This window comes from Vidua chalybeata, chromosome 6, assembly GCF_026979565.1.
Source record: "Vidua chalybeata isolate OUT-0048 chromosome 6, bVidCha1 merged haplotype, whole genome shotgun sequence".
Lineage (NCBI taxonomy): Eukaryota > Metazoa > Chordata > Aves > Passeriformes > Viduidae > Vidua > Vidua chalybeata.
This window is the reverse complement of record NC_071535.1, coordinates 47,023,996-47,046,543: the sequence shown is the minus strand read 5'-3', so window position 1 is coordinate 47,046,543 and position 22,548 is coordinate 47,023,996. Positions and strand designations below refer to the sequence as shown.

The 22,548-nt window shown below is 40.3% G+C and overlaps 2 protein-coding genes across 2 annotated transcripts in view; one reads left to right on the top strand and one right to left on the bottom strand.

The window, feature by feature from the left end:
* Window positions 1-1,025: 1,025 nt before the first annotated feature.
* On the bottom strand, window positions 1,026-4,233 carry LOC128789691 (myosin IC heavy chain-like). The gene is made up of 2 exons (XM_053945862.1): window positions 3,780-4,233; window positions 1,026-2,184 (listed from the first exon to the last, which is right to left on the bottom strand). The coding sequence occupies exons 1-2, from the start codon at window positions 4,231-4,233 to the stop codon at window positions 2,108-2,110; spliced, it is 531 nt and encodes a 176-aa protein (XP_053801837.1). The 3' UTR covers window positions 1,026-2,107.
* MOB2 (MOB kinase activator 2) overlaps window positions 4,109-22,548 on the top strand; it is a 110,123-nt gene continuing 91,683 nt past the window's right edge. Inside the window, exon 1 of the mRNA XM_053945573.1 lies at window positions 4,109-4,248. Coding sequence (XP_053801548.1) covers window positions 4,232-4,248 — 17 coding nt within the window. The 5' untranslated portion in view covers window positions 4,109-4,231. The remainder of the gene's footprint in view (window positions 4,249-22,548) is intronic.

Below are 22,548 nucleotides of genomic sequence, written 5' to 3'. Positions count from 1 at the left end.
ATAAAAGCCATATTTCCCAGACAGTTTAGGACCCAAAATGCCATTTATTGTTTCCAATCTGGTCCTCAGCAGGATTGATTGTCTTGTTGCAAGACTATATGTAAAAGGCCCTACTATTACTGGCAGCAATCAATATTTATAACCACTCACAGTATTTATTTATAAAAAAAATCAAATGTTCCAACCAAGAAGAGATGCTTTTACTAATATCTAGCATGATTAATAATCATATTCAGAGTTGCAGGCAGGCCCACGCTGTCAGACTCATGCACTTTTCTTTTTCTAATGGCTCTGTAGGAATTTGAAGTGCAATATGTTTCACGCTCAGGGACAAAGAGGTTTTGTCTCAGGGAAGGAGCATGTGGATGTTTTTGACTAAAAGAGCCAGCGCCGCATTCAGAGCTTCACAAACAGAACCATTTTGAACCCAAGCCCATCAACCTGCCATGTCTCCTGGAGATACACTGCATAGGGTGTATCTCCTCTGTTGCTGAAGACCCAGATTGGAGCTGCAGATTTGCAGCTTTTGCTGAAAAATGTCACACCCCCTCTATGTCAGGGCAGCCATCACCTGCTCTGCTTCTCTGCCACCCACTGGAAATGCCTCAGCTTGACAAATGGGTTCCCATCTCTGCCTTTTGAGGCCTCTCAGCTGTCCAGGGTAAGATGAGCTCCATGGGAATGACACTGCTTCAGACCAAGGAAGGAAAACTCATAGAGCCCTAAACAATGCTCCATTCCTATATAGCAAGGAGAGAAGAGGGAACATGTGAGGCTGTTGTTGAGGTATCAGATCTGAGGCTGCTCAGCCCCACATCAATAAGGGAAGGTGAAGGAGGGACAGGTGTTTCTGATGCAATAAGCCAATAAAAGAGCAAAGTTCACTCCTGATTCATAGTGCTGGCTGTGCAAGGTGGTGTTTGCCCACCTGCACGCTGCATGTTTCTCACTGCAGGAGGTAAGGACAATTAAATCAGAGGCAGCAAAGGGACACTTGCAAAGAGACTCCTGCCTTGATTACTTCCTCATAGCCACTCACCCTCTTCGGTACCACTTTATTATCAGACAGGCAGAACAAGCGACTAAAAGGGAACATGAATATCAGGTAGATAACACAGCTGTTGTCTGGACGGCTATCAAACGTCCTGTTTTGCACAGATCTACTAATGAGAACTGTGGGACAAAATGAAGGAAGTAAATGTTCACATTTGCTATTTCAAGGCAGCTCTCAGCCAGTGATGAGTCACTTTTGGGACTGCTGTGTCTTTCTTCAGGGGTTATGGGACATAACAGAGCCTTCTGACACAGGGACAGCCCTCAAGTCCACACTATCTTGTACTTTGGCTTTTATACTGAGCCCTGCAGAGCTTTACATGACTGCCAAATCCCCATGTGAGATGTTTGTCCACCCCAACTCCTGCACTCTGGGCTGCATGGGATTCCCCTCCAGCCTCCCATCAGTTTCTGAAAAACACTGGTGCTGCTGAGGAACATCTGGTAAAAAAGGCACACTATGCCTGGAGGCCAGGAGGAGCAGGAAATGCACCTTTTTGGATTCCTGTTACTCCAGCCAGGCATGGGCATATGGGTAGCAGAACAAGGAGGAGAGCAGCAAGTGAATGCAGCAAGTGAATTTCTTGCTATGTGCCACAGGCCAAAAGCCCTACAGTCCAGGTCCCACAAGCCCACAGGGGCACATGTTCTGCCCAGACTGACTGTCAATAATCTCACATTTTAAATCCTGTTAGACACAAGTAAGCTGTGGAACAGTAATCCAGGGAAGAGTCAATGCAAAACCCTGCAATGTCAAGCATTATAAACCTCCCAGATCCTCTGCGCTTCCTACCACATCTGTATGCTGGGGACCAGCCTTGTTAAGCACCTTATATTCATGTCCTACAGGGCCTGCAAGCCCTGAACAGGGAGCGTCCTTTCTTTGTCCATATGCATAGAGCTTAGCACAAAGGAGCCCCGCAGCCTTCCAGGCTTGCTGTTGCCAAATAAATAATCCCTGCAATGCATTTTATAGAGGGCTTGGAAGGAGAGTTGCAGGACAACCACTGGGCACTGCTCTGGGGTTGGCACATCCTCTGCTCTTCAGAGCTGCTCACGGAGGGGCCTGACTGAACTGGGATGAATGTGAAAGGCTCGGTCTGCCAGAGGGACTTCTGTGGTTTCCAGTGTCTGAAGGAAGAAAAAAAAATGTCAATGGAAGTGTAATGTCAAAGGGAAAAAAAATAAAAGAATCACCTTAGGTGAGATATAGATAAAGGCCTTGTGCCCTTGGAAGGTAGGATACAAAAGATAAATGAAATAGATGTTCCTTGTCTGATTTTTTTTGCACCTGTAGTTCTCCTAGTGCCAGTTGCTGTATATTTTCCTTGATACAATTAGGAGGAAAACAGCTGATCTGACATGACAAATTCATTGTATCAGAAGTCATTTTAAAACATGTGTCATATGACTAAACACCCTACTCCTGGTACAATGCATCCCACAGTAAATTTGGATGGAGCTCATCCTCAAATGCCCTGCTAAAAATACCCATAACAAAGAGCAACAAGAAAATATAATTGAAATGAGGGATATCTGTTCTCAAATGTTTGCAGATAATGACTGGATCGAGTGTCTGCATAAAGGATAATTATTTTCTGCAGAAGGTTTGATCTGGTATTTTAAACACTGTAAAAAATCCTTGCCTCCTTGCCCTAACCACTCAGCAAAGTATGGAGGGTTTTGCTGTAAGACCTTTTTCCCATCCTCTGCTACATTTCCTAAATACAAGGATAAGTAAAACTAAAAACAATTAGAAGATAAAATGCATTAAAGAGAAATACTTCATTGGAACACAGATAACATACATTTTCAAGTTCTGGCCTTCCATTTCTTATGGCACACTGCCATATACCCAGATAATTCTCAGGCTGAAGTTTTGTTATAGGAGAATGGCAAAATAAAGCAGTTATGTGTTGTGCAAAGCAGATTTCAAAGGGAAGGTCCGTTCCCAAAACTACAGCACAATATGCTTTTTAATACAGAATAACTCTACCACCTTTCCTTAAGACAGAGGGATACAAAACAGCTATGACTGAGAAACATTCTTATTAAGTCACCCCTGACATCCCCTCGCAACGCAGGATTAGCCCCAGGATAACGCAGCTTTGTTGGAGCTGTCTTTGGAGTGCATGTGGTGGCTGGGACTGACTCATCCACCCTGAACAAGCGGGGTGGGATGAGGGGCCCTGAGGACCCTCACTCTCAGAGCGACATAGGGCTGGGAGGGCCCTTGGAGCCCCTGGCACAGCACGGGGAGGAAGCAAGGTAGGGAAGGAGGGTGATGGCTCAAACAACCTCTCAAAATAGGTCCTTCCCTTGGAAAACTGGCGAGTGCAGGGAAGCCAGTGAAATAACCATCATTCTCCCCTAAGGCAGGTTTGAACTACTACACGTGTCCAAAGCATGGGATGGGCTCCAGCAGCTCTGCCTCTGTGAACATCCCCACCTTAGCAGGTGCTGATCAGGGAAATCGGCCAAGAGGACATCACTCTCAAGGAGCCTCTGGAAATACTGTGTGCCAACGAACTGCATGCAAAGGATTTCCATTTAAAAGTGAGGGTTGTGTAAATCTCAAAGAGTGCAGTGTTGAGCTGTCTGGGGATAGGCATCATCCCTTCACCAGCTGTTTGGTCATTTTTGCTGGATAGTCTTCGGTCAGTCCCTGGCGACCCTGTGAGAATTCCAGGTTCTCATCACCGTCTCTAATTAACACATTAACTTGCCTTGCCAGCGCTGCCTCAGAGGCTCCGATACCGCGTGCCTTAGCGAGAACAGAGCACTGAGGTGCGGGCAGCGAAGCTCCCGCAGAGGGGGCTGGGTGATGCCGGGGGACCCCGGCCCGGGGAGCCCACAGGAGTGCCGCGCCCGGACTACACCTCCCGGCGTGCCCCGCGCGGCGGGGCGGTGGGCGGCGCGGGACCGCTTCCGGGTTGGCCAGCGCGGTGTGTTTACTTCCGGCCGCGCCAGTGCGCGAGTGTCAGCCCGGGGGGGGGGGCACCTGGCGGCCGCCCCGCCCGCGGCCGGGGAGGGACCGACCGACCGACCGGCGCAGGGACCAACGGACACAGCGGCCGAGGGAGGAGCCCCGAGCGCGCAGCGGCCCCGGCTCCCATGAGCGGGCGGTGAGCGGCGAGTCGGCGGCCGCGGGAGCTTCCCGGCGCGGCGGGATCCAGCCATGGACTGGCTCATGGGGTGAGTGGGGCCCCCTGTGTGTCCCTCCCTCGGAGCTCTCCCGCCTGGCCGAGGCGGCCCCGCCGCCGGGCAGCCCGAGCCCCGCGTGCGGCGCTGACTAATCAGTTCCTGCCGGCGGGAGCGGGAGGGCGGCTGCAGCTCAGCCCCGGGCGTCCCTGCGTGCAGCCGCCCGCGCCCGCGGGGACGACGGGGTGCACGGGAGCCCTTGTCTTGTCCCGAGCGGTGGCTCTCTGAAAAAGTAACTTTTCCTTCCCTTTTTGCGCTATAGGCAGGCCAGGTGTGGCAGCTCTCTGTGCTTCCCACTCGTACAGTGTGCGGCTAATCCCCCTGCGACAGAACATCGCTCTAAACCGAAAGGCGTGCCAAGGTTTAAATGGCTTTCGGTAGGGAGGAAGAAGAGACTTCGGCAGAGATTAACGCCAAATCACAGCCACTCCAGGGGGCTTGGATAGCCTGGGATTAATAGTGCTAATTACACGGAGACAGAAGGTAGAGAGCTGTTTGCTGCGGGTTTTAGGTCTGGAAACTTCAGAGTAGGAGAGGGAGATGTAGTTGATGGGAGTGACCTGATATGCTACCAGTATTCCAAAATAGATATTCTCGGTTACTTCTTGCATGAATTGCGGTGGCGACCTGCACTCAGGTGAACTGTGAATAATTATGCTTCAAAATCGCATGAGCACTTGGTTTATGCTCCAGCAAAATTAGCGCTGCAGTGATAACCTGCTGCCCGTAGTTTGTTCTTCACGGCAGTTTCTGAATATGTTCTTTGCCGTCTCGGTTGCCTCCTTTGCTAACAGTGCTGTGTCTAGAACAGAAGGTAAACTATTTTGTCGCAACTGATGGATGTGGTGTGTTTAGAAGTGTCATTGGCGTGTGTGTTGCCTTTTGTCTGCAGCTGATCTGTTTGGTGCTGAGAGTGCACTTGTTACTTGCCTTCACACAGGTCGCATCCAACTCTGGAAGCAGCTGTCAATACAAAGTTTTACTCTGAGTCTGACCGCTCAGGTGAAGGGAATGCTGAATCTCTGTGGGGTAGACACGGATGGCTGGCTTTTCCTCCAGCAGGCTGAGCAGTGGAAGGGCAGTATTTGTGGCATGTGAGGGGGCCTGGGTGCCATGTACTGCAAGCCTCGTGTCTTGTAAGTTACAGGGCTGCACTCTGTTGTTACATGATATAAATGAAAATAGAAATTATGAGCTTGTTTTGATGTGTTTTGTAACAACCGCAAAGCACAGGTGGTTTGTAAAAGTAAAAGCTGGAGTGTCAAAAGAGTGTTACCGTAATTACAAAAAAAGGTCAAACCCAGGACTTAATGCAAGTTACTTGTATGACTCAAAACACTACATACCCCACTGCAACAGCTGCATTTATTCTGTGCAAATTACATTGTAAAGCAGAAAAGAATCAAGGTTTATTGTAGCCACACTCTCAGGATATTAGGATGATGGTTTTCTTATGAAAAATATTTTGGGCTTCTTGAAGTCACTACAAAAAATTGGCATTTGTTCTGTACTTTTTTATCCAGGGTGGATGGATCTGTCCATGTATGAAAAAGACTTGCCTGTTTTCCCCATTGTAATGGGAATGGATCCTGAGTCATTTGTGTGTTAGTCGCTTGTTCTCAGCTATTTCCTGATATGTTTCACTCCTGACCAAACCCAGTATTGTCCCACTGATGCTCTTAAAGTTTTCTCCCTTAAAACGCTGTTCTATTTGTGCACATTTGGGGGGGGGATGGTTGTATGTGATTATGGCAGGAAGGGGGAGCATTGATATTTTGAAGTGGGAAAGGCTAGAAATCATGGGGGACCCATTCTTATTCCTGGCCAAGTTATGCCTGCTGTTAGCAACTGTGTTTGTAAATGGAAACATCCGTCCCGCTGCTTGACAAAGAAACTGCGGACGTTTGTCTGCCCAGGCAGAAGTTTGGGTAATGCCACTTGCTCAGCCTATTTCAGTGGGAGCTTTAGGTGTTTGGGTCTCTGACGTGAGGAGGACAGGGCTGAAGAAAAACCTGCAGAATAATAGGAAAACAGATCTCTCCCAGTAACACATTAGTTGGTGTTGATGCCTCTGGCAAGCAAAATGTACTGGTCTGCTTCTTGGTGGTGTCTCTTTTTCCTAAATGTCCTCATTAATAAAACCATTGTGATCTTTCTTATTCCTTACTGCTTTGGGAAGGAGGTGGTTTGCAGTTTCAGCTTTCCATGCGCTATCCTTACCCCTGTGGAAGGGCTTGTATGTTTCCTTTTTGGCTATGCTTTCTTAACTTTTTGGTGTGAGAAACACCCTCTGCGTTTTGACTTTGTATTGCTGCGAAATGATCCTTGGAGTGCAAGTGTGTTAAATTAGGCAGCAGAAACAGTTGCTCCTGTTCTAGATCTCGATCCTTCGAGCTGGTGTCGCATTTATCTGACAAATGTTTATAGTGAGATCTGCTTTATTCCTTCTTGGTCCTCCCCTTCTCTTGTGGTCCCTTGGAAAAGGAGGAAGGCTAAGTGCTAATCATACCACCAAGAGCAGCAGCCCCAGTGTCTCTGATGGCCTCAGAGTACTTAATATACCAAAAAAAAAAAAAAAAAAAAGGAAGCTGAGGCTTACAAACAATAGCGAATTTATTACGGATTAACAAACACCTACAGACTTAGGTGGTCACACAGCAAAACTTCTCTGGGTGCTGCCTGCTGTTCAGTCAAGTGCTTCAAAATCCAGTCAAGTCCTAAGGAAGACAGCTCAAAAGAATGAGCTGCTGGCATGGTACTATGCTGAGTTTAGCACCTAAATAAAGCCAGAGTGTTTTCTGTGGTTGATTAGTATATTTGAACCTTCCAGTGAATGCAGCATTAAAACTGATGTTGGTGAAACTCTATAGTTTCTTCTGTGCATTCTTTCCATTAAAAACAGACAACCATTTTGAGCTTATTTGTTTTACAGAGGATATATTTTAAGTCCAATTTTGACTAGAGATCAGTGTTGCTTAATTGCTTTGCTCAACAACGTTTACCAGAGGTCCATATTACCTGCTTTGGAAGAGATTCCAAACTTTTGTGTTACAAATAGCATTGATACGCTCTTGAAGTTCAAATTAGCAACAAAGGCAGGCATTGTTCCCTCACTTATGAAACTTGCTTTTTTATCTTGTTTTAAAATGTCATAATTGGCTAGGAGTAAAACATATTAGTGGTGCTAATAAACCTGATATGGTTTAATCTTCAGCAGTGCTATCTGATGCTGTAATGCATTCTTTCATAGGAGTATTGGGTACTGTAGTGGTTTTGGTGAACTGTTATGTGTAGCAGCACATTTCTCTCTCAGGATTTTTCACAGAGGTGCACAGAGAGAAAGAAAGAGAAAACAATTTCTATTTCTACTCCTTGTTTTTGTCATGTGGAATGTGCTTGGAGAATTGTTTACCTGAGGTGATTGCTTGATTAGATTCTGGTGAAGATTGTTTGGGCCTGATGGCCAATCAGATCCACCTGTGTCTGGACTCTAACGAACAGGGTCACAAGTTGTGAGTGGTTAGATATGATAGTTAAAGAAAGTATGTAATTTTAGTATCTTCCTTTATATAGTATATTAATGTATTATAGCATAGTTATAATAAAAAAAATTATTCAACCTTCTGAACTTGTCAGACATCACCATTTCTTCCCATTAAGTTCACCTACATTTTACAACAGTTATGTAAGAAGGGAAGAGAGAAACAAAGTATTTTACAAACAATTACCTGTTAGACACAATCATAATTTGAGCTTCATCTGTACTATAAACTTTGTAGTTTAGTAGGTTAATAGACTATACTGATTGAAGCTGAGAGAGATGCTTATACTGATTTGATAAAGATTCGCAGCTCCTTCTCCCAGCATTTATTAGAGTATAAATGTAATAAAGAGAGAGGCTGTCTGCGAGAGGGATTTCTTCTCCATTTAAATTTTAGATCTTGTTATCCATACCATCCCCTGCTCAGTTATTTGTTCTTTCAATGTTGACCTAGTGACTTGAACAGAAGGGCCTAAAAATGGTTGAAGGCTATCCTTTTCTCATATTCCACATCTTCAACTTTGAGGACAGTTAGAGAAAAGCAATGGCCTGGAAAGGTAAGGCAAATACAGATGGCAGAAGAAGGAAACTTCTGGTCAGGACATTTGTGCCTGAAGACAGCACAGACTGTTTCTGTCTACTCAGGTGATCTGTGGCCTGCAAGACAGAGCAAGTTGCTACAGCTGTAAACTGAATAATGTCTGATAGAAACTAATAGCCCTCACACTTGCAGATTTTACTTTGTAATGTCAGTTAATCCATTATAAACACCACATATATGTGCTGCCTTGCATAGTTTCATATGATCAGGATAGGTCATTGGAAAATATGTTGTAGTGAAATAACACAGTAATTATGCAAATTCAGTCTTTTTGACTATATGATATACTGGTGATTTTTTAAAAACAGTGTAAGAGAACTTCTCAAAGTCAGCACACTGCTAGATTTGTTTCACAGAGGAGACTTGTATGTCATGCATTTATTTTATTCAGCTATAACTGTCAGAGATTTAAATTTAAGCTGGCAGTTTTTTCACTTGTTCCAGATACAGGATTTTGCCATGTTACCCCTGTGGTAATTTTAAAGGCTAGAAGAAAAGTAACACATACTGGTGTTCAGTTGTCTTCCATTCTGCATTTGTGGAGGGGTCTTTAAGAAATGCTTTAAGATATTGTCCAGTTCAAGATGAGCTATGGTGAAATAGGAATATTATTGTCATGCAGAGAAGTTCTAACCTTGAGCCACAACAGCCGAGGACTGCATGTGAAAAAAGCACTCCAGTGTTTTAGTTCTGAATCAGTAAAACCCAGTATGCTGTTTATCACCTGTTAGATTAAACCTTTGTTGCTTTTGAATGGGGTGCACTATCGTAGGATATCTTGAGTTGGAAGGGAGCCATAAGGATCATCAAATCCATTAATACTAAGGAGTGCATCTTGATGTGGGAGCAGTGAGAAAGCATCCAGCAAGTTTAGCTGTCAGTTTGGCTGGTGCATCATACAGTTGAACCTGGCTTTAACTAGTGGACCTTTATTATAAAAAGTAGGTAATGATTTTTATTCGGGGTACTGTTCAAAACTTCCCAATTATAGAAAATATTTCTATTAAAAGGAAGAAAGGAATAACACTGGACATTCTTCAGCTGCTGTAGCTGTAGGGAATGCTTTCACCTTTCTTCCCTTTAGTCATCTCTGCTGCCTTTATAAGGCAGTCTTCCCTCTAGAAACTGCTGCAGCCTCTCACCTTTCACAGCTTGCAATGGTGTGTATCTTTGTTCTGTTTTTTAACTGACTTTACAACAGGTGTTTCCCTTGCATTCCATTCCCTGCAGATTCTTGGCTTCACATGCCATTTTCCCTACTTTAAGGGAGCTGAAAATAACTCAGAACAGGTAAACCAGACATGTACTGTCCCATTGGGCAGGAAATGCTCACATGCTCCTTATTTGCTTCTATTTATAGGTGTAACATTACCTGTGGGGTCCCAGGTTGCTCTCCCCAGATAAATCTAGGTCTCTCTGTGAGCCACTGGAACTCCATTCACTGCTTACTTATATTCTTCAGTATTACTTCAAAACCTTAACAGACTGAGCAGTGCCTTTGCTAAACCAGAGCTTAACTGTGAAACAACTACATAATGCTGTCTGCAGGTAAAATTAGATCTCCGTTAAATATTAACTTGTCATATTCATTAGTATAGTAGTAGAAATGTGCTGTTACTTTGAAATGTGCTGTTACTTTGAGATGTGAATTTCAAGGGCTATTAGATTTGTAGAAAAGGAGTTATGACTGTAAGAGAGCAATTTAAATTTTCCGGGTGTATTATTCCCTTATGTCTCCCTGGTTCTGAAAGTGCTCGGTTATATTACTCAGATGGTCACTGCCAAGGTTCTTCTTTTGTAGTGCAGAACAGGTTGCAAATAACTGCAGAGTCTTGCACCCTGAAGAGTCCTAGTATAGTTAATTATTGATTTCTTGGAGAAAATGCCAAATAAATCCTGCATTTTAAAACCTTTGTTACTTTAGGAAACCACAGAATTCATTAGTAAGTTACCTTGGTGAATACAATGCACATGAATACTTGTTTTATCTTTTTAGAGTGTTCTTTTTCCAATATGCTCAGGGACAAGAAGAGTAGGTAATTTTCAAGGACCCTAAAGTAAAAGGAACTATTACTTTACTTAGAAAAACAGTTGAATATTCTTAAAGTGTAGCAATACTCCTTCCTTGCATATCTCTGCATGTTATCCTCTTCTCCTTTGCAGTAGTATCAGGATTCAGGAAGACTGGTAGGTTAAGATGCTCATCTGAATGAAAACAATTTTTTTTTTTCCTGCCTTGTTTCCTCTCCTCAGGTTAGTATTCAGCTAAATGAGTTCCTGCAGCCTGTTTGTGTGGCTACATGAATAATGTTGATAGCATGATGGTGTTTATGAGAACAGAAAGCTTAGGTAACACTTACTTTGATGGTAGCAAGGACTTAAATCAACTGAATGGAGTAATGTAGTAATGTGATTATTAGTGGTCATTACTCTGAAAATAATTAGTGATGTATCTTCTGGTGATGTATCCTTCTGCTTGAACATTGGGAAGAACTGCAGAATGTCTGAAAAGAGGAGATACCATGACTAAGCTGGTGTCCTGGCACAGTCAATGGCATCAGAGCACTGACACAGTGTTATATTTAGTTTATGGGTAAACTATAAATATACTCATCATGAACTGGATATTGATGAATAACTCAGACTTTACAATTGGCTGTAAGTCATGTTTCATATACCTGAGAGAAGTGCTGGCTGTGTCGTGGTGTGAATGTGAAGGCAGGTGGGATTCTGGGTGCCTGGCTGAATCCAGCCAGTCTGATTCAAAAGTGTGTTCAGGAAGCTTGGTTCATGCATGGTGGCCTGCATGACTTTGCCATATTTCACTGGCAGTTTCCATCTGTTACATCTGCTTGATGTGGGCCCAGGGAAAGCATACTTGAAAGAGTAAAATTAATAAGAGACTGCAATTTTTAGGTAACTGTTTATACAAGTTTGAACTCAGTATTGTCAGATCTGTGTATTCTGCCATCACTGATAACCTATCAAACAGCTTTAATGTATGTTTATGCTAGTGGAATACTACTAAAGTGATCTTGTCCATTGTTTTTTACCCATGTTTAGCCTTTTATGGTTGGTGATAAGGTTGTGAAACTTGCTTGGTTCTTTTTTTCAAAGTCCTTCTTAGCAATTTTTTCACTCATCTTACTTGGCAATTACAAAAAAAAAAAAAAAAGCTGTGTCATTAAGTGTACATGAAATGGATCCGATTATTTAAATTTACTTTTGCAATAGTTTTGTTTAGAGTAGTACTGGAAAGTGTTACATCAACTGAGACTACTTGAGGAAGAATTGTTGCTTCATGGCCTTGTTCTGACACTTAAAACTGTTGTAGTCTAGGAGCTTCCCTGTTCCTGAGACTCTGTGCAGTAATTTTAAATAATTTAATTTTATAGCTAGAATGATGAATGTAACTAAAGAGCAGTGTGATAGTTTTAGCATTTGGAGGGGGAAATATGGCCGTTTTCTCAAAAGTAGTTTCCTTTTATTCTGTCAGCCAAGAGAAACTGGTCCAGGTGCAAGTTTTTCACACAATCAGCAAACCTCTGTCCCCGATTGTGGAACAAGAGCATTGAATGCACATGTACACAAAAAATAACCCCCAAACCAGAATTTAGACAGAATTTTATGAAGAATGGCACAAATTAAACTGGAATCAAGACAGAGATAACTGTGTTAGATCAAATTCCTTCTTATTCTGAACACTGAAAGAGTAAAACCATTAAGCAAGAACGTAAGCCTGCAGAAAACTGTATCTTTAAATGATCCAGGTCTGGTAACTTGAGCTCTTCAGAATATATCTGCATGCTTTTTAATTTCTTTTCCCCTTCCTTTCTGCACTGCTTAGGTTATAAAGGTGGTCCCTGAATATTTTTATCATCAGTGTTCAGTGACTGGATCACTGTTGTCCCTCTTGTACACTGAAATGTCTAAGTTCTTGGGACTTCTACCTGAGAATTCTCCTGGTCTTTACACATAATGAACAGAAGTTGTCTGAAACAGGTTGCATAGAGGTGATCTTGACTCTTTTTTTCTAACAGCTTCAGTTCATAAACTTCAGTCTAGAATTTCCTCATTTAGAAAACTTTTCTTTTACATGGGTCTTCATAAACCAGCATGGAGTTGCTCAGGAGAGGCGTTGTTCCTTCTTGACAAGTTATGCAAAACTGGATGGAGATGTTTTTTATGAGGAGGTGTCTACTTTGTCGATGTGCTCAGGTTACAGGATTAACTCTGTGGTTTCAGGTTTGTGTCAGGTAAATGATAAATAGCTGTGGTGGTTTTTTTTTTTTTTTTTTTTTTTTTTTTTTTTTTTTTTTTTTGTTTTTTTTTTTTTTTTTTTCAGTTAGTCTTCTGTCTGATGATATCCAGGTGTTGCTGGAACTCCAATCTGTGAAACCTTCATGATTAGAATATCTACTATAGTGTTAGTGTGTGGCTGTTTTCCATCAGATATAAAAGGAACCAAGTTTGTAGGGAGGGCTAATAACTTTTATTAGACCAACAAATGTACTTGGGAAAGAAATAAAAAGCTTCTGGGCATGCTTGTATCTCTTGTTTGTGTTAATAAACTGTTTTGAACAAAACCATATTAATAGTACAGCTCCATAGTCAGCTGGAGAAATCTCACCTGCTGGTTTAGCTGGGGACTGGTTCCTTTTTAAGGAGCTGACCAGTGTACATTCAAAAAGCCATATTTGGGCACTGGCCTTGCTATTTAAGGTTATCTGCATGTCTTCTAGGAAGGGAAAGAGGTTAGAAATGGAAGTACTTGCTGGTTCTGGTTGAAGGTGTACAAATTGTCAGATGGCTCTATTTTTTTCCTATGTTGTCTTACTTTGTTCTATGATACAACCTTTCTTGGTTCCCTTGTAATTTCTCATTGGGGTGCCTGAGCTAACCTGCAGTTCTGATGTTCTTATGGTCTTGTCTGTGTCTCCTTTTTGTTGTAGCCAGATAGTTCCTTTTTTTTTTTTTTTTTTAATTAGCTGAGTTTTGAGGTTTGGGAGAAATCTGACTCCTAAGAGGTGAACAAAAGAAATGGTGAAAGGAGTACTTCAGCCTAATGACTGTAGCTGATTTTTTTGTTCAAGTCTAGCCTTAATCTTGCAAGACAGTGGGTATGTTGGACATCCTTCTGCTGCTTGACTTGCTGGGCATTAAAGAGTATTGTTTCTTTTGCACAGTATTCCTGGATGGGCATCTAACAGCAGTTGTTCTTACTTTGTCTCTTTCTCACTTGAGTATAGTGATGCCATTGGTGATGAGCAATTTTTGAACACTAACCTGAAATTTCAGGGTTTTTTTGGATGTATTTATGAATGCTTCTTATTAGGCATATAATAGTCTTTTACCATGTGGTCTGGTGTAGCACAGGTTTTAGCTTTGAGTTATGGGTGCTATTCAAAATGCTGAATTGGGTGATTTGCATTCTTACAACCCCAAAGTGTCTGTACTGAGGTTTTCTCCCTTGCCCCACCCTAATGAATATGAAGGTACTGGCCTGAGTCACTTGAGCTTGTTGAGGCTTGAGCAAGTGGAGTAAAGTGCTATGAAAACTCATCTAAGAAAGGGGAGATTGTGGGTTCTTGCTTGTAATGTACAAGAATTTAGGTATTTAACTGCACGTTTGTAGGTAATGTGGTGGGTTTGCCTTTCAAAGGGGACCTTTCTGTTTTCACACTGTACTGTAATAAGCTGGTAGCTTTTGATTTTTGGGGTTTTTTTAGTGTTTATAAGTATTTTTCTAGGCTTGTTTCAGACAGGATGTGCGCAGTCATCCACTAAAATGTAGGCATATGTTGCTATATGTGCTATATGTGGTATAACTTTTTAAGTGGGCAGGTTATTATTTATATGTTCAGACTTGTATTTTCTCATTACTGATAATAGAATCAACGTTTCTGTTTAAATGTAGTTCCTCTTGGTTTTAGGTAGAGTGAAGACTTACCAGCTCTCACTGTTTGCCTCATTGGGAATACTGGCAAGGAAGCATCTTGTTAATGAAGAAGTATTTTCTGCAGTTCATGTAACACATACAATATAATCCACTATCTTGCAGGACAAAATCACTTACTGGGGCTTTTTTGTTTGTTTGTTTTTTTAGTTGTAATCCATTCTATAATTAAAGAAGAAATAATCTTACCCAGTAGATTTATGAATTCCCATGTTTAAACATTTTATTCTGAAACATGGAGGGGCGTTATTATAAAATAAAAAAGTTGGCAAGAATTTCATGAGAAGGAAGTAACTTTATAGTAAAGAGACAAATTTAAATACATTGGTTCTACTTGTTTAGGTGTGTCATCTATTCACAGTGTTTCTGAGCCAAGCTGAAAATGTAAAATAAAAGGGTGTTAAATATTTCAGTAAGCATAACGATTTAAGCTGACATGGAGGTTGCTTAATTTCTGAAGGACAACTTCCATGAAGGTCTTGATGTGTTTTAAAAGATGCAGTTCAAATTCATTCCTTTGAATTCTTAAGTGCCAAAGCACTTCCAGTGACAAACGGTAGGAAAAAAAAATTGATGATCTGGAAAACAAACCTGAGAGTGCATGAGAGATATCACAGGCTGATAGTCCTCAGTGCTAAAAAAAGCCTTGCTGTCTGACTAAGCAGATTTTGAGCAAAGAGGAAGCAAATATAGGAATAAGGATGGTGTGTATACATGTAATAAAACTTCATTAGCAGACATCATCATTTCCTGTCTGGGTTTAATAAAGGAATGATAATTATTTTCCATTATTACTAAGAGCTTGATTTTTTTTTTTTTTTTACTATTACACACAATAGTATCTTATGTACAACCACGGTTGGTAATTGAACTGTAGCTGTCAAAACAAATGCCTGAAGAACTTGGATCTGGGGAATTCCAGTCCATGCCTGACCTAAAAGATCGATTTATTGTTCATCCAGATAAATGTCTGTGGCCTGGTTTGTCACATGTTCCCATTTAGCAAGTAGAGGCCTGCAGCAGGCTACCAGGTATCACAGGACACCGTGTTTCTGTCTGTGAGGACTTCTCACTTGCCTGTGGCTGCAAAAATTATGGCATGCCCTTCAATCCCTGGCCAACAATTTTTGTCTTATGGCTTGTATATAATATTTTCTTCTGCTTGTGGATCTAGCACAGTTTCTATACCAAGGTGTGCGTGAGGTTTTGTTTGGGTCTGTGACTTTGCAGATGAAGGGTCTAATCCCAGTTATGCCAAAAATCAGTGTATGCACTTTGATGCTATCACACGTTAGACCAGAAGATGGTGCTGACCAGTCTCAAGGGCGAAGGCAGGGAAGCACTGGTGGTGGTGATGTGAGGTTTGCACCAGGTCAGTGCACCCTTTGTGGACTGCACAGAATCTGAGTGGGAAAGAACCTCTTGCTCTCTGAAGGGCCCAGTTTGATAGTGTGATGGGAAATGAAGGGTGATTAGGCTGAAACGTGCAACTTTGTGCAAAATCTTGTCCTCTGCTGTTACATTTGAAACTAGAGTTCAGTAACTGTTCCATGTTCTCTGCTCTTACTGTGTCCATCAATTACTGTCGAAGTCAATCTGGACATAGTCAAGCTATGGAACAGTGGAGAAGGTCAAAGGTCATCTCCCCCCCCCCATTCATCTGCAATTCACTAATATTTTTCTTGAGCTTTTTTAAAATGGCACAAAGTTCTAGTAGCTCTACAGAGAGAGAAAGTTGATTAAAGCTGTTTGGTACTGCTGACCAAACAATGGAGTAGATTGGTCAGTATTCATAAAAAATAACAGGGATAATACTTCTAGCTTTGGTATGTTTTTGGATGAAAAATAATGCATTGTTACCAAAGGGTGTTGCAAATCTGAAGTTTCTCAAAGAGCCTAAGTAAAATCAACTGTCCCTTTATCCTTTTGCTGGTATATGCCAAGGTATATGAAATTGTTACATGTGAAAAAAAATAAGGCAGGACTCAACAGCTGTGAGAATAACTAATGCAAATTGGATCCATGTTCTCAGTGAAAATAATAATGTTCCTGCTTACAGGAACTCTCCCCATGAATTGTTTCCCTAAGATCCCTGGAGAATAATGGTGTGGGTGGAGTGCACAGGACATGAAGTAAAAATCCTGTGTGATAAACCTGTCTAACAAGGAGTCTAATCTCCAAGAGAGACAATGGTTATCATATAGCCATGGGCTACTCATTAACTCGAGGTTCCTAAAACAAATATTATTCAAGAGTGACAGCTACTAACATGAAACTGTTACTTTTTAATCTCATTTTGGATTTGCTTTTTTTTGCGCCAGTTTTTTGGAGTTTAGTAGTAAAATGACAATGTGAGTTTCACAGCAGGTGCTCAGACCTTCAAAGAAAGAATGACTTCTCCAATATACTCTTGTTACAAAATCAAACCAAGAAGAGCTTCAGGTTAGCTGGGTTTCTGTAAATACTTTTTCTGCTTCATTATATGGAAAAGCAACAGCAAGTTCAAAAATGAGGGGGAGAGTAAGGCAAAAAGGAGTTTAAAGACAATTGACTTGCCAGCATACTTTGAAAATAAAGAACAATTTTGGTGTATTGCATGACACTAGAAGGTTCGAATAATAATAAATAGGAAGAATTTTTATATACAGCCCATAGTTGAGCAGAGGTTTTAAATTCTTTGATTCACTAAGGGAAATAATACAGTTCTATAAAGATTAATGACATTAGCAAGAGTGCTAGCAGGGATAATGCTGCTTTTCGGTCTATGCATCAAAGATGAGCCATCAGTTGGGAAGAAATTTCACTTGGGATATGGTGTTGGGCAATTAGCAGCATTTCCAGAGATTTATGGAGTCTTCTGAATCGCTATGGTGTTGGCTATTATCAGAATGGAGTACTGGTCTTGGTAGGCTGCTGTTTTGCATTATGGTAGTTCTGAGATGCAGAGGTAAATATTCAGAACATATTTGCTTAACAGCACAGTAAAGCCTAATCTTTTGTTTGCAAATACCTCCCCTTTTAATGTACAGGAAGTTGAAACGCTTCACAAAAATCTGATTACTACAGAGGGATGCGAATGTATCTCCCTTCTAAAATAGCTCTCGTAACACTCATTTTCAATATCTGTTTCTTCTTACAAAAGCACTAAATGTACTGGTGTTTTAAGTTTGGAAAAAAAGCTGATGTTTGCGTTTGGAAAACTTAAAGCACTCATGGTATGCCTTTCCTCATGATTTTTAAGTCATAGACTAGTTGCACATTTTCACCTCCACTATGTCTGACAGAAAGATTAAGAAATTTATATCTTTTTCATTGTTTTAAGTTAATACCTTTTTGACTACAGTCAGTTTTTTCAGATTTATTATTCATGAAGTCAGCTGTCTTGTTAGCATATTTCATTCTTGCATTTGTTTAGGGGTCCTGAATTATAGTATGTGGTTCTGAAGGATGACATAAGTCACTCTTCTTCTGGTATTTGCTGTTCATTGTTGAAATGTCACCTTTGGGACTGTGACTATCATTCAACAAATGTTAATCTTTCCAGTAACTTTTAATGATCATGATGATGCAATAATAATGAGAGAAGAAGATGGAACTGGTTATTAGGGGAGAAGATATGAAATTCTATGGACTTTAAAGTATTCCAGGATATTAATACTGAATCATGGTGGCACTCTTGCTTTTATTTCTAGTTTTCTAGAGGTGAAAATATGTCACTTTTTCTCTTTCTTCCCCAGAATCAGGTAAGAATTAAGGTAGAATCTGTTTTAACATCATCAAGAATAGAATGCAGATTTGGTAATGAGACCACTTGGTTGGTATGTGAGTTGTATTATTGATCTCCTGTTTCTCTAATCTGTACTTGCTTGTTTTTCTTATGATAGGTCTTTTTCAAAGACAAGTATCTACTTGTGTTTTCAGAGAAGCCAGATGGTATATTGGCCTTGGTGGTCTTGAATCTGCAGTTCTTCCTGAAAAGTTTAAATACTTGAAACTTGCTTATTCCTCTTGGTTATTCTGAGCTTAAGCTTTTTAAATTTGTCTAAACTTCTGTCACAATCTGAAGAATTGTTTTCAGTATGGTAATTTTTTGTGAATAAAACAAAATAATGCATTACAATATTAAAGTTTAAGCCAGTTTGCTAATTATAATCCTTCAGTAGGAATTACTTTAGCATCTGGAAATAGGAAATATCATAGGTTGAAGGTGCTTTCCCTAAATGTAATTGCCATTTAAAATTATGTAAATGCCAAATTGAAATTTCTTCAGACAGAATGCTTAGGGTGAGGATCTGTGATTAAAAAAAAAAGATTGTTTTTTTTTTTTCCTCATTCACTGAATGCTTTCCCTGTTGATGGGGCTTTGTTGGTGTTGTGTGTGCACAAGAGATCTGAGTATGTGTTCTAAATATGCTTTGTATTTCTCAGTTCTATGATTATTTCTATGGCACTAGCTTCATAAGCCTACCTTTATTTATGTAGTATAAATAGAGGAGAAAAGTCTTGATCAGGAGACATAAACACTAAGTATGTGGAAGAAGATGATAAAATTCTGCTGGGTATTGCAAGGACTACTATATAACCAAGCCAGTTCAAGCAACTGATCAGTTAAATACTACCTGTAATTTCTTGGTATCATGCTGAGAATAAATCAGGCTTGTGTAGTGACTGGAAATGACCATTTTATATTCCTTGGAACTTTTTGCACTTTAGGCTTATGAAAACATATTGCTCTTCCTTGGCTTCCTTCTTTAGTAGGTTTTAAATCCAAATGTTAGGAAAATATTGTATACAGATTATTGTGCATGTCGATTTCTCAAGGATCTGCATTGGTTTAGCTAACTCTGTTCCAAAGATAATGGAAAGTATGTATTGCAGTGTCCAACATTTGGGTCTTGTAACTTTGCACTTCCTGGCGAGATTCAATTTCATTTAAAATATAGTAGAACTTGACTCATTCAGGTATTATGTTCTCCAGAATATGCTGGAGCAGATTAAGTCCTGTATCATCTAAAGAGTGACTTTGTCCTATGCCAGTGGAGCAGACAAGGCTGTAGCAGCTCTTACAAGCCCTTAATATGAAAAGGTGTGCAGATTTTTAAGTGCTGTCTCTTTTGTCCTGTTTTCTTTAGAAGGTATAGCTTTTACCAAAACAAACCTGTGAATAAGTTGCTGATAAATTCTTTGGATAATTGTGAAAATAGTTCACATCTGGGAATGTAAGGAAACGAAAAAAAAAATTGGACATGCAGTGCCTGCTTCTTCAGATGCACTGTGACAGCAACATCTGTAACCTTCCTGACAGACCTCAGTGGGTTACACCTTGTCCAAAGAAAAGCTGTGTGGATTTTTAGCATGGCTGTACTGAAGCAGGAGGTTCCCTTTCTCTAGGGAAGAACTGTTGCTTTCTATTGTTCCAGTGTCTCCATCCAGTAAGTTTACTGAGGACAGCATTTCTCTTACCTTGCAATAATAATAATAAAGAGAGCTGACATAAGCATGAACTAGGAATGTTTCTGAAGACTGATTATCTTAAAAAACCCCCCAAGTAATGATGTTGCTATTTTATATTGATCCATGTTGGACTACAGTTGTGACTGTTCTTAGTGTTTTGGGTGCTTTTGTAAATAAATTTGGGTCAAAAAAATTGCATTGATTGTCTGTATGTCCTAGTAGCCCCTGCTTGCTTTAATTTTCACTACTGTGACTATGAGGAGATATTTTTACCCAGTATTGGACAAGTGAATACAAATTTCTTCCGCTTGTGTCATTGCCATAGTGGTTTTTTTTTGGTTTATTTTTTTGGCATCACTTGATATTATAAGAACAAAAGAAAGCTGGGGACCCTAGTGAGAATGTTAGAAAGGGATTAATGGAGCCTTGTAGCTATGGAGTTAAGCTGGGCTTCTGTTTACACTGCCAGTGACATCTTGATTTATGCATACTGGGGATGTTTTTAAACACAGAAGCACTAGGAAATAAGACAGTTTGCATCTAGCTTGTGTTTTCTGCGGGGCTTCTTGGCTTTGCCTTCCAGTTACACAAGAGCATTCAGAGTCATAATCCTGTTGTTCCATCCTCTTGTTGCTGTTTGTTTGCCAGTTATGTAAAGCTCTCGGCTTGAATTTGTTCTCCCCTTGCCCAAATGTTCCTTGAGGATGTAAGTTGGGAATGTGCATTAAAAAAAAAAAATCTCTTGTGCACATCCTGTTTTCAAATACTGTTATTTCCTTCAGTGTGAATGACAATATGGCTTCAAGGATATCTTCTATGTGTGACCAAGGTAGGGACTGCTAAGAAGAGAAGTGTACAACGCATGGTGTAAGAGATGAGCAAGGTGGTTTTAACTGATGGGTGGACTTGTCGTTTTTTGAGTAGCATTTTGTATATTACAGATATCTAAGTAGTCTAAATTCCAGTTCAGGATTTGAGTTTGTTGGGGATTTTGTTTGTTTTTCTCAGTGTTCATAGTAAGAAAAAGGTAGTCAGTCTGGTAGCAGTTTGAATACTCACGCTGTCATTGTGGAGCAGTATACCCGCAGATGAACTCACACAAACACTGAAAGCAGCAGTCTGGAACAGGAGTATTAACTTTTCTCATTACTTTTTTCAAAGGTGCAGATTGCTGAGGTAAGCAAGCCTGCAAGGTTGAGATAGATTAGCTGTAAAGTAAGCGTTAACTACTGTGAAAATAAGCCTTCTTCCATTGCCAAGCACTTCTGAGTGGCCTGTTGCTGGTCACTTGCTCAAAGGTGACATAATTTGCAATTCTAATAGTGTGACACTTTTCCTGCCATGCTGAAATATTTCCCAGGATTTCAACATATATGAATATATTACTAGTGAGCATAATTTTGCTTATGAATTTAATCTAAAAGGAGAATGATTGACAGAATTTTATTTTTATTACAAAGGCAGGAGGTTTTAGAATGTGTCAAAGGAGTTTTACTAGAAAGATGATGGATTTTAATCTCTAGGCTTGTCTCAGTGGTCTTTGGTATTAAACTGCTAATACGAGGTACTGATTAGGATCTTCCCATACAATGAAATCATATTGCTTCATCTTTTGTAGGCTTCTGTGAAACAACCTTTTAAGCTAATGTAGTTGCAGTGCTGATAAAAAGTGAAATATGCCTTCATCTTTGTAAAAAAGTACATGAGTGTATAGAAGCTTCCTTGGTCCTTTAAGTGCTCTAAAACAATAAGACTAATTTTTGCTATAGAGAATTTAACCATAATACTGCAGTATTGGTTTTATCAGTGAGTCCTTGCATGGTGTTTGTCACCCATTTCTAATACCATACCTAGACATTGTACTGTATCACACAGAAACTGTGCTACTTCTTGGTTTTTTGAGCTATTACAAAATATAGATGATATTTTTTTATTTTAGCAGTGTTTGAGGCTGAACATAATGAAAAGGCAAATTTATAGCATGTAGGTTTAAAATTTTTTTTCCTATTAGAATTCTTCTCCAATTCTCCTAATTTGAGAATATTTTGCATCATTATACAGAAGAAGTGGTTCTAATGTTTGTTTTGTCATATAATGAATCAATTTTGGTTTGGGAAGTTCCTCTCCCTAATTCCTATCTTTAAAGTCTTTGTTATGATTCTAATTAGTAGGTATTAGCATATGTATCAAAATGCAGAATGTGCAAGTAGTATTTGGAAAATTAAATGCTAGGTTTAGCTCATCATTTTGTATCATTGAGATTTATTTTGAACAAAACATTAGCACACTGAAGTATGAAAAGTATAAAATTATAACATAAAATCAGCATAAATAAAAATCTGTCTTGTGTACATGGGCTTTTCCCTCTCTTAGTATCCATGCAGCTGGGCAGAAAAAGCACCATCTAACAAATGTGTTGGTACTCTTCATGACTGAGACTGGAGGAGGTAAATGTGGAATTCGCAACATGAAGTTGAAAATATAAAAACATTAAATTGCTTTTATAATATTGAGAATTGGGAAATGGGGTGGATCACTGGGAGGAGAAGGAGAATTTTCCTCGTCAGACAAAAGAAGCATATATTTGTTTTGTCAGTTGCAATAATGGGCCATCCAGCATAAATGCTGGTACCACCATGCCTGCCATAGTCACAGCCATGGGCTGGAAGAGCCTCAGCCCAGGAGCTCTGGTGACACCAGGAGTTGTGTCTAATCATTTCTACTGTGATTCTTCCCCTGTTT

Coding starts and splice junctions, on each gene's coding strand:
- LOC128789691 (XM_053945862.1), bottom strand. CDS start 4,233: ATGGCTGGATCCCGCCGCGCCGGGAAGCTCCCGCGGCCGCCGACTCGC. Junction 2,185..3,779: donor TCTGAGGCAGCGCTGGCAAG/GCAAGTTAATGT, acceptor TTCTTCCTTCAG/ACACTGGAAACCACAGAAGT.